Genomic DNA, 15,041 nt, shown 5'->3' on the forward strand with positions numbered 1-15,041 from the left:
CAATCTTAAGGACCCCAAACACTTAATAATGGTATAATCTTCTGGGTAAAGAGCAATTCATAAGACAATTTATCTCCAAATTAACCTTGACCTGTGAACCTCTATTTGGCCTTTTAAAGAAAGTGAGGAAATTCCAGTGGGATAATCGATGTCAGTTCGCCTTCGAACAAGTTAAATAGCATCTGCAGAATCCGCTTGTGTTGTTACCACTAGAGTCAGGAAAACCACTGATCATGTACCTATCAGTGATGGAGTCAACTCTGGGATGCATGCTCACACAAGAGTCAAAAGCAAAGGTGGAAAAGGCAATTTACTATATGAGGAAAAAGTTGTTGGATTATGAGACTCAATACACTCCATTGGAGAGGGCTTGTCTAGCTTCGGTCTGGGCCACTAGGAACTACCTATTAGCCCATTTGGTAATTCTGTTTTCGAGATTGGATCCCATTAAATATCTTATTGAGAAAGTGGCACTTACGGGTAGGCTAGCTCGTTTGTTGCTTTTTCTGTCCGAATTCGACCTCAAGTATGTCACTCGCAAGTCGGTCAAAAGAAGGCCTGTAGCGGAAATGTTAGCGGGCCATCCAATGGAAGGGGGGAGATATAGAGTACGTATTCCTGGATGGGAAGATCGTACAGGTAGAAAAAGAGGCGTGGATATTGTACTTTAATGGAGCGGCTAACCAATATGGTTACTGAATAGGTGGGTTGCTTATAGCACCCGATGGTTCCCATATACCCCTAGCTTTCAAACTCTGTTTCAAAGTATCCAACAATGAAGCAGAGTATGTGGCGTGTATTGTTGGATTAGAAGCTCCCCTAGAACTAGGGGCAATATGGTTGGATGTCATCAGAGATTCAAATCTGGTTGTTTCCCAAAGCAATGGAGATTGAAAGGTCAAAGAAGAGAAAATGAAAGTTTGTCATCAGACCTTAGACATCCTGATTCTGAGGTTTCAAAAGTTGACGTTTACACACATGGTAAGAGAAAACAATAGATTTGCTGACACGTTGGCAATGCTAGCTTCAATGGTAGAAATACCAATTGGGATTAAGATACGCTCAGTCAGAATTGAGCAGAAGTCTACGCCCGCGTACGAAACAATAGCTGCAATAGAAGAGGTTCAGGACAAGAATGCCTGTTACCATGACATTTGGAACTTTATGGAGAAGGACATGTATCCACAAGGTGCAAATGCCAAAGATAAAAGGCGAATATGTCATCTAGCCATCCAGTTCATCATCTGTGGAAGTAAGCTCTACAAAAGAGGGCATCTAGGAATGCACAAACTGTGTGTAGAAGAGGAAGAGTCGAAGCGTCTTAGGACGCCATTCACGGAATAGGTAGATCATTTAGGGGTGGACGGTACATCGTGAAAGTGCTTCACTATCTTCTGCACTTCTCTCTCTCTCTCTCTTACATTCTCTCTCTCGAAACGTGCAGGAACCTCGAGAGGTTTTTTTATCTCAAGATACGTGACGACATGTCCTTGAGCGGGTTCATCTTGGGACATGCGAGTTTGTGTCCTAATTTGTTTTAAGTCTTCACTATGTCATCTAGAACGTGCCTTGTTGTTTTTTTGAATTACATCTTCTATAGTTACATCATTTCACAAGCATAATGAAATTGGCTATGTGATGCGCAGTTTAGCCTGCATCCTTCACCCCTTCTACGTGATGCGTAGTTTGGCTTGCAATTTCACCCTTATCACACTAGTGTGATTTGGCTTGTGTCTTTCACCCTCCCTATGTGATGCGTAGTTTGGACTTGTACTCCCCCTCCTCTTTGTGATTTTCGGGCAATATGGTCGTTTGTGGTTTTGATTGTTGCATTGTGTATCATTTGTGTCATGCCCCTGAACTATGTTGGTTTGATTCCTTGCAAAGGGATACGTAGGCAACTTTCAAGTTAAACTAACTGCTTTTGCATTTTTTTTTGTCTGCCCAAGTCTTATGGCTTTGTCAAATGGGTTGTCTTCGGGCTTTGACATTCACTCACGTCATTTCATGACGTACCAAGTTCTGTCAAAGTAGGGCAACTATGGACACCCCATTTTAACCGCCCCAAAGACTTGGGCACTTCATTTCAAACGCTCGATGATGAAAGTTACATTGTATAATCTTTTGAACTCATAGCAAAGAAATCTGAGTTCAAGCTCAAAATCACAATCTTACACCCCATTTTGACCAAAATGGTTCAGGCCTTAAAACCCCTATTTTCAAAGCATTTCCCGAACTTGCACTGACTATACAACAGTAGGCCGTGAAGCAAATTTTAGACCCGGCCGAGTTTGATTGGCGATAAACAGTGTATCTGGTAGGATTTTGCCAACTATCCTTTTTTGAAGATATTTTCAACCAAAACACCTCAAATTCTCTAAATAGACCCTCTCCCTTTAGAATTTAGGGTTAGAAAAATTTTCCAAAGGCTTTGAAGGATATTGAGAGCTAAAAACACCCTTCTCCCTTACAAAAGCTTTCTCGACCTCAATTTAACCTTTAGCTATACATACACAGTACATACACCATTAGAGCTTGTTCTTGAAGCTTTTTGTTAAAGTTTTAAACAATATTTCACAAACATGAGTGTAGGGGCCGAATAAAAGTGTTCTCAATTAAGCGGTTCAAACAGAATGCTGAGAAGATTGGTGAGGCTAACTCGGTATGACCAGACCCATTTGAACAAGACCAAGGCCGAATAGAATCTATCCTGCGAGCCAAGTATGCCGAAAAGCTTCTGGGGTATCTGGGGGTCCCAGATATGGTGGTGAAAGGTGATGATGGGAAAGTGGGCCCTTGGAAAACAATATAAAAAGGAGGAGCGTCAGCCAAAGTGAGGTATGTAAAAAAAAATAGATAACTTGTGAGAGAAGAAAACTTGATAGAATACTGATTTGTCCGTCGGAGTGCTAATTCCGGCACCCCTGACCGGAGTGTTCATTTCCATTTCAGGTAGCAACTTGAGGATCAAGATCATTTTTTGGATCAAAGAGTATTTCCAAACCACTTCACCACAATAGGCGCCGTCTGTGGGAGTACTCAAGTGCATTTATGACAGGCATAATAGATAATCCTTCGCTCATTGCTGACGACGTTATGTCAAGAGATGATGTTACTCCAAGAAACATGCTTGGACATGAGAATATCACTGCGCGAAGGTCCCTGAACTTCGACCCAATAGCCCAAACCTCACATTCAACCTCTATGTAGGAGACTATGCAGACGATTATGGATCAAGCGAAATGAAACGAACAACGTTTAGAAGATTTAGAGAGTGCTTGCATAAGGAATTGGCCTTGGAGGTAGTGAAATCCCAACAACATCGAAAACATGATAGTGGCAGTGATTCTGATTTGCCATCTCAAGAACCCAGAAAGAAGGGGCAAGTTGATTTATCCAGCTCATTCGAGGGTAGTCAGTATGTACGACACAGGCGAGGGAAAGAAAGCGATGGTTCGGATGAAGATGATAGGCATGATCCTTTCATAGGACGCATTGCAAGGGCTGTGCTGCCTAAAAAGTTCAAAGCACAGACATTTAGCCTGTATGACGGAAAGTCAGACCCCACGGCTACATTCGTCATTAATAACAAGCGATGACTTTGCATGCTGATGATGAAACCCTCATGTGTCGAATGTTTCCAAGTAACCTGGGGCCATTAGCCGTCAAATGGCACTATAAGCAGGAGCCGACGTCGATCAAAAGCTTTCATTAGCTTCAAAAATCCTTCAGGGCACGATTCATCACCAACGAGGTTCAGCCAAAGCAAGTTGAATCTCTCTGGGCAATGCAAATTAAGCCAGAAGAAACCCTCCGTGAGTATTCGGCGCGCTATTGGGAGTGCTTCAACTTGGTGGATGATGCCTGTAATGATTCCTTGGCCATTACTGCCTTTAAGATGGGGTTACACCCCGATAGTCCTCTTCGAAGTTCATTGACCAGACGGCCTCCTAAAACTTTCTGGGCAATATTGAAGAAAGTTAAGGAATACATCAAGGTGGAAGATGATGCCCTCCGCGTCAAGGCCGTACAGAAAGTCGTGAAATCGGCGCCGACTGGTTTGGTCCAGCCGATAAGCGTCTTGCCATTAAGGAGCCCTGAGCCTCGGATTCGGGCTAAACGATACAACCGCCTTGAGTAGCGTTGATCAAGCGGGCAGTGTTCGCACCGTTCAAACGAACAATATCAAGTGGATAGCAGATGCACTAGACATTCAAACAAGAAGTATACAAAATTGGCAGAGCCGATCAGTAAAATCCTACCCAAAGTCAAGTATCTTCCATTCTTTAAGTGGCCATCCAAGATGATGGGGCCCCTTGATACTATAGGGAGGGATAGGCAGTGTGAATATCACAAGGACCATGGCCACGACACTGAAAGCTGTTATGTACTGAAAGATCACCTGGAGGAATTAGTGCAAGGCGGCCGGCTGGCGCAACATATCCGAAAGAACAATCCACCAAACATGGTGGCCCTATGGCCGGATTCACCTCCACTTGGTGTAATTCACATGATATACAGTCTACTGTCGCTGGCCCAAGTACATATAATTCAGCTGCACCCTAGTCCGTGCAAGCTGATCACACCAGCCAAATGACACCATGATACTGGCAAGATTAGTATCGATAACACTGATCTAGATGGAATAACTCTCCCTCACACTGATCCCCTCGTCGTCGAGCTACACATGAATAGATTCACGATCGAGTGTGCCCTCATCGATCAAGGAAGCACCTCAGAAATAATGTATTACAAGACATTCATTGAACTCAGCTTCACTAATTCAAATCTGTTACCTGCCAATTACCCATCGTTCGGCTTCAATGCCAGCCCCGAGTACCCTTTGGGGAAGATCGCACTACTAGTACAAGGTGGGTACCTAATCAGTCAATGTGGAATTCCTGGTCGTCAAACTAATGTCACCATACAATCTGATCATGGAAAGAACCTGGTTGCACGCTATGGAGGCTATGCCAAGCACCTACCATTAACTACTCCACTTTCCAACTGAATATGGCATTGAGCAAATTCGGGGCTCTCAGAAATCGGCACAGGCATGCTATCTTATTATTTCTGCAAAAAAGCCAAAGGAACTGTAAGTGAACTTGATTGAAGTATCGGATCGAGAAAGCCTCGAGGACATTGGGAAAACCCCCAATGAGAAGGCAACTGAAGTGCTTGATCATGTCAAAATCAACGGGGACCCTGACAAGTTCTTCATGATCGGCACTTCCCTGAACGAAGTGGAAAGATGCGAGTCGGTTTCCTTCTTACTCGGCAACATCGATGTGCTTTCTTGGACATCTTATGAAATGCCAAGGGTAGATCCAATCGTGCCTAACACCATTTAAACGTCGACCCCAAAGTCAAACCAATCATTAAGAAAAGTCGGCGGTCCGCTGCGGAGCATGCATCGGCCGTTACTGAAGAAGTTGACAGGTTGCTTGATGTCAGGGCAATTCGTGAAGTAACTTATCCCACGTGGTTGTCTAGTACCGTGGTTACAAAGAAAAAAAGTGGATCTTGGCGCGTTTGTGTAGATTTCATAGACCTGAATAGGGCTTGTCGTAAGGTTTGCTTCCCTCTTCCTAGAATCGACCAACTTGTGGATGCAACGGCGCATCATCAGCGCATGAGCTTCTTGGATGCCTACATGGGGTATCATCAAATTGCCATGCATCTAGAGGATCAGGAAAAGACCGCATTCCTTACCCCAAGGGGAACCTATTGCTACAAGGTCATGCCCTTCGAATTGAAGAATGCGGGGGCAACATACCAGAGGTTGGTCTATGTTCAAGGAACAACTTGACTGCACCATGGAACTATACATTGATGAGATGGTGGTAAAATCCAAGGAAAAGCATGCCCATCTAGCAAATTTAGCAGAGACCTTCGGCATTCTCCAAAAGTACATGATGAAGCTGAATGCATCTAAATGTGCATTCGGCATAGAATCCGGCAAGTTTCTCGGCTATATTGTGAACCATCGCGGAATAGAAGCCAACCCAAGGCAGATCACAGCAATTCTAGAACTCGGCTCCCCTCAGTCGGCTAAAGAAGTTCAGAAGTTGATTGCAATAGCCACCGCCCTCAATAGTTTAATCAGCCATTCCTCAGATCGTTGCAGACAATTTTTTCACAAACTTCAGTAGGACAAAGCATTTGAATGGATCCCTGAGTGCCAGGCCACACTAGACAGCTTGAAAAATTATCTCCGTTTAGTGCCACTCTTGGCAACCCCATCGCCAGGCGAGCTGCTTATCTTGTATTTGGTAATATCCAATTGGGCAGTCAGCGTCGTGTTACTAAAGGAAGAACTCGGGGAGGAGAGACCAATTTACTATGTAAGTAAGGCAATGGTTGATGCCAAAACACGATATCTACCACTGGAAAAGCTCATCCTAGCTCTCATGGTGGCTACTAGAAAGCTGATGCACTATTTTCAGGCTCATACAATAGGGGTATTAACGGTCTATCCTCTGTCATGACCCGAACCCGCCCCCGTGGGTTAAGGACATAACCGGCCAGTAATCATGAGATTACCTACGGCCTCAAACCAAAACAAAGGTAGTTTAACAGAGTTAATGGAGGCCAAACGGAAGCAGTTCAAAACTTTGTCCATAGAGCCGTGCTTACATGGCACATCCAAACAACCATACATATATACATTAATAACTCACAACAGAAATACAGTAGCATAAGTTTTGTACAAACAGGATCATAAAAAACTAAGTCAACCTATGAAAACTATATACAGACATATATAAAGTCCTCGCCAACATGACAAAAATAACATAGCATAGCAGAAAGGCGAAGACGAGTCTCGTGCGTGAGACACTAGGGCCGAATCTCCAAAACTTGGTTGTTCCACACAGATTTCACTGGGGCTGGATCTGGACCTCTCTTGGCTCACCTACAAACACATGAATGAGCGTGAGCTATAACCCAGTGAATAATATCAATTAAAGGAGTTATACAATCGATATGTAGAACAACATGCTGCAAACGGCCTTAAGCCCAATTCATATTTCTATTTAACATACATACACAATTTAGGTCAAGTGATTGTGGTTCTAAACATACTGGCCTTTGGCCCATTTATCTTTCCATATCAAACTGGCCTTGGGCTCATTCAACTTTTATTGGTGTCAAACTGGCCTTTGTCCAATTCAACTTTCATTCGTGTCAGACTGGCCTTTGGCTCATTCATTTGTTCGTATCAAAACAGCCTCTGGCCCATTCATTCTTGTCAAAACGGCCTCTGGCCCATTCATTCGTTCGTATCAAAACGGCCTCTGGCCCATTCATTCTTGTCAAAATAGCCTCTGGCCCATCCATACATTCGTTCATATGAAAATGGCCTCTGGCCCATTCATTCATGTCAAAACGGCCTCTGGCCCATCCATTCATTTTTGTCAAAACGGTCTCTGGCCTATCCATTCATTCCTATCAAAACGGCCTCTGGCCCATTCATTCATTCTTGTCAAAACGGCCTCTGGCCCATTCATTCATTCCTGTCAAAACGGCCTCTGGGCCAATCCATTCGGCATAGCAAACATTGTCCACATAGAAGTAAACAATTGGATAACAATATATTTCAGATATCTTTGTCAAGATATTACTCACAGTGATCGGTTGGTTGATTTTCCCTGGAGCTTGACCCTACACATCACATAACACATACGGGTCACAATTAATTCAATCCATTCCTTAATTCACATATTCCTCTTTAGGCTTCATTCTTATCTCTTTAACTCATTTACAATGCTCAATGCATGCCTAAGAGTGCTTAGAAGTGAAAGGAAATGGAAAACGAATCATAGAATGCACTTTCAAAGTTTTAGAAAATAGGGTCCTCGCTCGAGCGTGGACTTCTCCGCTCGAACGGACCCAAGAGGCCTGCAAAAGTACTGAATGCACCATTTTTACGCTCGAGCGTGCATTCTGGCGCTCGAGCGGAAGGCCTCTTTAAATGGCACCCCGCTCGAGCGTGAAATTCTCCGCTCCAGCGGACACCATGTCTGTAGAAAATACTCGGAGCTCGCAATTCACGCTCAAGCGGCGGTTCTCCCGCTCGAGCGGACATCAACTTTTCTGGGTTTTCCAGAATGTGTTCTTGAGTTCTAATTCGACCTTCAAGGGTCCAAAACTCACAATTATGGTCTCAAAACATGCAAACACATTACATAACATGAGTATATAAGCAAGGTGAGGTCAATTGCTCAAAATCATGGTCCAATTCTTCCAAATAAATCAACATTTCTTTGTGAACTCAAGGCTCATACATTCAAACTTTACATATGCTTCATATCTTCCATAATCAAACATGCATGTCAATTTTTGACCTCATTTCCATTTCAAATAGCACCAATGATGCTCATAAACATGAGAATCAACAAAACCATGCTTGTATGTATGCTTCAATGCTCAATTCTTTACAATTCTCATATTATATGCTAGATTATGCAATTTCATAGCAATTCTCTACATACATGCATCTATTGACTTCAAATTCATCAAATACTACACAATTCCTTCACTTATGGCACAATTCTTGCTCTTGATCATTAATCAACTTTAAATTTACAAAATTACAGACTAGAACCCATGAAATACTCACCTAGGAGCTTTAATTCTCACAATCTATAGCAAATTCTTGAGTAATCTTCAAGACTTCCAAGGTTCAAGAGCAAAACTTAGATGATCTCCCTTTTTCTCTCTCTAATTCGGGTCTCTCCCTCTCTAGAGGGTTAAGTCAGCCAAAATGGACCAAGAAAGAGGAATTGAGTGTGTATAATGGCCCCTTTTAAAAGCTCCCTCAAATACATTCCTTTAATATAAAATAATTGGGCACCATTTCATTAATTTAATCCGTTTAATTTGATCCGAATCAACTTTTAGTTAAATTCCACCGTAGGCTCTAAAAATTACGCTAATCACAATGGTGTAATCAATTTTGGGTTCTGCAGCCGATAGGGCCTTCAATTTAATTTCCAAAGTAGATAATCAAACAGATATTTCTACGGTGGACAGATAGAAAGCCCAAATCACATATAATCATGCAATTAACACTCAGATTCAAATTAAGCACATAACTACAACATAAACATGATTAATTAACATAGCACAGGATAAGGTTATCACAACCTTCCCCCCTTTAGGAAGTTTGGTCCTCCAAACTTATCTTACCTTAAGCCGAAAACAATTCAAAATACATTCTTATTCAACGGTTCCAATCCTTTTGATAGTTATCCGCTTAGTCTCAAAATCGAGCAACACTCTGTTCTCAATCAGTCAAAGACTTACCTTTCCCGCCATACAAGGCTTGTATAGTGCCATACCGAAACTAGAGTGTGAGCTGTTGTTGTAAGCAAAGCCTGCCAACGATGGATAGATTTTTCCAATTCCTCAAAAATCTAAAGCACACATTTGGAACATTTCTCCCAGAGTCTAGATAATTCCTTCTGATTATACATCAATTTGCGGATGGAAAGTAGCACTGAATCACAATTCAGTTCCCATTGCCTCCTGAAGGCTTGTCAAAATTCAAACACATTTTAGGATTTCTGTCTAAAACAATAGATACTGGAACCCCATGCAAACGAGCAATCTTATCGATGTAAACAGTGGCTAGTTTACAAGCATCATAAAAAAAAAATTTACAGGAAGAAACCGAGCATACTTAGTAATTCCATATGCAATAACCCAAACGGGACTTATACCTCAGGTGCTCAAGGTAGCCCCACAACGTACTTCGTAGCCACATATCCCTATTTCTATTCTGAAATAGAGAGAGATTGAAGTAGTTCTGCCATTCGAGATGAAATGAAAACGATGTGTACAAAAAACAAAAGCAAAACACATAGGGAAGCTGGAATAAAGAATAGAATGAGAAGAGATAGGGGACTTATAAGCTGAGGAAGAAGACAAACAATAAGAAGCAGGGTTGCAGAGGTCTTGAAGGAGGTTGATATAAAGAATTCTCAAAGGATGTCAATAACCTTTCAAATGAGGAGTATATGGGCTTAAAGAATGTCAATAGCCATTCGATTCAAGAGTATACGAAGGTACAAATTTCAAAAAGCATTAAATGCATGTCAAATACGAAGGGGCAAGAAGTTGCAATGATTCAAGTAGCGCGTTTGTTTTGACGGCTCTGACGAATCAGTACGAAAATGAGTGCAACCGCTATATCTTTCTTTCGAGGGTTTTTGTTTCGTTGGTTGAGAAACCAAACACGTTGAGTAAATATGTTATTCGGATGTTTGGGGGGCAATTGTTGGGGCCGAATAAAAGTGCGCTTAGTTAAGCGGTTCAAACAGGATGCCAAGAAGACTGATGAGGCTAACTCGGCATGAGCAGACCCATTTGAACAAGACCAAGGCCGAGTAGAATCTATCCCGTGAGCCAAATATGCTGAAAAGCTTGTAGCGTATCTAGGGGTCCCAGATATGATAGTGAAAGGTGATGATGGGAAAGTGGGCCCTTGGAGAATAATATAAAAAGGAGAAGCACAACCAAAGTGAGGTATGTAAAAAAAAAATGAAAAAAAGATAACTTGTGAGACAAGAAAACTTGAGAGAATACTGATTTGTCCGTCAGAATGCTAATTCTAGCACCCTCGACCGGAGTGTTCATTTCCATTTCAGGTAGCAACTTGAGGATCAAGATCGTCTGTCTGGATCAAAGAGTATTTCCAAACCACTTCACCACAATGAGGGTGTTAGGATTGAGGTTTGATAACTAGGAAGTTACCTCTCTCTTTTCAATATCTTTATTTTCATCTACTTCTCTTTTACTCTCTTCCTCTCTTTTTCTTGTGTTTGTATACTATTTTTGTGGCTTTGTGGGGTTGAAATATGTTATTAAGGTTACAAAAGTTGGAGGGGTCGGCCACCCTTCCTTAGGCTTGATTACTAGTTGTTAACTATAGTTTCTCATTACTTTTTTTTTCCTTATTTTCTCTTAGTTTTAGCACTCTTTTTTTTTTTTTTTTGTATTTGTATTTGTGAGCTATTTAGTAATTTAATTATGCTTTGAATATTATAGTTCTACAGTTGTAATAGCGTAATAGTCCTCGCAGATTTGGTGTGTTTAGGATGTAGCTGCCAATCCATTTGAATTGATCGCTTTACTTTTGTTCTTATAGCTTTTCTTAAGTATATTGGAACCTTGTGGTCATGGGAGGTTTAGAGTTTAGCCACCCCCGCCACAAGTTCAATTTAATAGACATAAATCCTTCGCGTTCATAAATGTTGTTGTTTACCTCGAAGCTAGGTGATAGCTTCTGTGTCAAAAGTGTCGAAAAACTATCTTTTCGATCATTTTTGAAATGTGGAAATGGATGTCTTATCCTTATTCCATGAATAAAAGAGGAGTTGTCAACAACTTTGACGATTTGTGTGTTTAAGCTTTGATATTTTATTTTATTATTATTATTTTTTTTTTGAGTTTCTCCCTTATATCCATTGTTGCGCATATAGAGCTCTCTATGAAAAGTCTTGAAAACTCTTTTCTAGTTCAACTTTGAAGCATGGAAATGGGTGTATCATCCTTATTCCATGAGTAGGAAGAGGAGCTTACAACAAATTTTGAGTTATTATTTTTCATTTTAGTTGCTTCTATGATCATCACATACTATCTTGTGATGTTTGATAGTTTGTGAAGCAAGTCTACTGCTTCCTTGAATACCTTTATGATTGGAAGGAGGTGAGAAAAATAGCTTCGATTCTATGTTTAATAGAGTCTTTTCCTATTGCTTCTAAAATCACCCTGCAACGGCCTTGTGATGGTTGATGATTGACGAAGCAAATCTATTCCTCCCTTGAGTATCTTCATGATAGGAAAGGATAGAAAGTACAAACATCTTTTGGAAACACTCTGTCTGCACTGTTATTACCTCATTGCACAAAACAAGTTTTTTTTTTTTGCTAAAATTGAAGCACGCCCGTCTTTTATTAGACCCGACAAGACCTCATTGTGGAACGGTCGGGCCTCAAAGTGGACAAATAGCTTACTGTTGTTGACAAATTGGAGCAATGGCAGAGAGTAAAACAAAGTAGTTCTCCCGAAGGCAGACAGAGCAATTTTTTAGGGATGTTCTCATTTGTGCACATGTGGTTCATCTCCGTTATATATATATGTATATATTTTTTTTGTTGTAATATTTGTAGATATAATAGTTGGAAGATTATTCATTCCGTGATGTAGTAAGTAGTTAATTAGGACATTCCAACCCTCTTGTAAGAGGGCAAATTTGTAACACTTGATGTATGTCTTTCAACCCCTATTTTTTTCTCCCTTTTATTTACACGCTTATCATTATTGTTTATAGCATCATGGTTTCCTTTATCATTTCCATGCTTTGAATTCATTTTTGCATGCGTTAAGGTTTGACTCATCATACTTGATGCTGTTATCATTTCCTACTTGATTATGTACGCTACCTGATGATTTGAGTTGCTTCACATGTCACGTTAATAGGCGAATCTAGTAGTCGCATTTTGTATGTGTTGCATTAGTTATGTGCATTTTTAGGATCATGCATTTTTCTAATTATCTTTTTTTCTTTGGCTTGCCGCGGTTGAGTACTAGGTGAGCGTTTTTGCTTTAGCATAGCATTCGTGTGTGTGTTGCTATGTCTAGCATATTATCATGAGGCTACTTCCTTACTTGAAATATTTCTATGAATGCCTGTGGATGGAGGCTATTTTGCTTAAATTGGAATGACTTTGATTGTTGTATGTATGGGCTCATTTTTCCTTTGAGTTGAACATATTTGAAACCTTTTTCCAAACGAATGAAATCAAAGCATTCCAAACTAAGTGACACGGTCTATACTTATTTGCCTCAGATATTAATGTCAGCATATTAATAAATCAAAATATCAGCATATAATGTCTGTAAAATTCACAACATGATTTAGTAGAGGTTGATCTTTGATCGGGTGAGTGGGGTGCTCAATTCATGACCTTTCCCTCTCATACCTAACTTCCTAAACCGAGATAACTTTGGTTATGACGGGCAAGTGGCCTTTAGCACGAGTCACAAGTTTCTTAATTCTTATAAAAATATTAGGTGGCGACTTTCAAATTTGGCAATGCAGTCCATTTTTGGCATCACTTGCAGTTAGCGGATTTTTATGGGATTTGCTAGATTTGTACTCTCATTTTCTTTTGTTTCACATTGCACTCATGAAACCAGATTCAGAACCACAGGACTCTGAACTGTAGGGAATCGTATCTGAGTAGACTAAACCCCACCGAAGATTGTGAAAAACCAACTATAGTTTCAGGTGACTCGATTGGGGACGATTACTACTTGGTTTAAGTCTACTCAGGGTCGTGTATCCACAAGGGACGCTATAGCTTCTGGTGACTTTGCTGGGGACGATTTCATAACAACTACTTCACCAAATGGCTAGGACATGAGTTCATTTTAGTGGCAATCAACTACTTCACCAAATGGGTAGAGACGCAATCATATTCCGTGTTGAAAGCTTCGCACATGGCAATGTTCGTTAGGAATAACATCATTTGCAGATATGGGGTGCCAAATGAAATAATATTAGACAATGACTCACACTTCAAAAAGAAAGTGTTAGATTTACTTAAGAAGTACAACTTGGCCTTCCACAAGTCGGCGCCATATAGGCCATAGAGCAATAGAGCCGTTGAGGCTACAAATAAGAACAACAAGAATATTATACGAAAAATGGTGGAAACATATAGAGAATGGCCGGAGAAGCTGCCTTTTGCACTTTCGGGCTATAGAACATCAATCCAAACTTTTACAGGGGCAAACCCCGACTCTTTGGGGTATGGAATGGAGGCTATTTTACCTATCAAAATTGAGGTGTCGTCGTTGAGAATCGTAGTTGAGTGTTAGATAGCATAGGCAGATTGGCAACAAAATAGGTTTGAAGAGTTGATGTTGTTTGATGAGAGGAGATTGAAGGCGTTGTATCATATCTAGGGATGCCAGTGCAGAATTGCTAGGGCATTCAACAAGAAAGTCAAGTCCAGAAATTTGAAAGAAGGAGATATCGAGCTTAATGACAATCGAGCTCCTATCCATGACCCCAGGAGCAAGTTCAGACCCAATGTGACCGGTCACAACATCATCAAATCTATTTTCTCAAAAGGAGCAATCATTCTCATGGATTTGAATGGTTTGGAGTTCTCACAACCGATCAACATGGTTAAAAAAGTACTATTTTTGAGAGGGTCGCTCAGTTGAAAACCCAAAAGGGTGACCTAGGAAAAAGTTACAGCGTGAAAAATTGGAAATGAATGAAAATAGAACTCGTCAGGTTGAAAATCTGAAAGGGCGACTTTGGCAAAAGTTAGAGCACAAAAATAGAGAGTTAATACACAAGTGAACCTTAACTAGGAACTAGAGAGTATCCCATCATTGGGATACGTACGCAACTTCATCTCAAAGTTTGGCCCTAACCATTTGCAACTCAACTGACCTATCCATTGTTTGATCGATCCATCTCACTATCGGTTGGCTTGATTGTTTTACCTCCATTCGGCAGAAGATCCAGTTGCAAGATAAAGCAAGGGACAAAACAATAGTAAAAGTGAATGTAGTTTTGGGCAATCATGATCGTCTTGATTTGGAGCTGTACATCTTGAGGATTGATTCTACGTATATCAGGTGGTGACCGCCTACAAAAATTTGTTTTGGAAGGTTTTAATGAAGTTAATTTTCTTAAAATTTTACTTTTTGCAAAACAGACCATTCTTTGGACAAAAAGGGAAAATTTCTAGTACTCACAACTTAATTACATCATTTCAAAATAGAAAGTAGAAACAAGCACACCATCCAACTCTCAGGCCAACTCAAAGTTGCTTTTACATCATAAAGCTTAAAGAGAAAAGAAAAGTCAAAGCAATGAACTACGGGCATAGATGGGTCAGGCAGTGGTCCTTTGTCTCTTGCCCGCACTCTCAGAAGTCTCTGCGGCCAAAGATGGCCCAACCTGTGTCTCATTCTCAAGCCAAGCCAAGCACTCACTAGAAAGGGCATGACTGAAG

At 40.8% G+C, this 15,041-nt stretch overlaps 1 protein-coding gene across 1 annotated transcript; it reads left to right on the forward strand.

Annotated features, from left to right (window-relative positions):
* Positions 1–248: 248 nt before the first annotated feature.
* On the forward strand, positions 249–894 carry LOC145806946 (uncharacterized). The gene is made up of 2 exons (XM_082904830.1): positions 249–639; positions 704–894. Exons 1-2 carry the CDS (start codon positions 249–251, stop codon positions 892–894), a joined length of 582 nt encoding a protein of 193 aa, XP_082760956.1.
* Positions 895–15,041: the final 14,147 nt, after the last annotated feature.

The sequence above is a fragment of the Camellia sinensis genome, chromosome 1 (genome assembly GCF_055761805.1).
Source record: "Camellia sinensis isolate YWXY chromosome 1, ASM5576180v1, whole genome shotgun sequence".
In the NCBI taxonomy this organism is placed as follows: Eukaryota; Viridiplantae; Streptophyta; class Magnoliopsida; order Ericales; family Theaceae; genus Camellia; species Camellia sinensis.

Excerpts from the sequence above, each read along its gene's own strand:
- LOC145806946 (XM_082904830.1), top strand. The coding sequence starts at position 249 with ATGGAGTCAACTCTGGGATGCATGCTCACACAAGAGTCAAAAGCAAAG. Across the intron at positions 640-703 it reads TGGATGGGAAGATCGTACAG|GTGGGTTGCTTATAGCACCC; the intron begins GTAGAAAAAGAG and ends GTTACTGAATAG.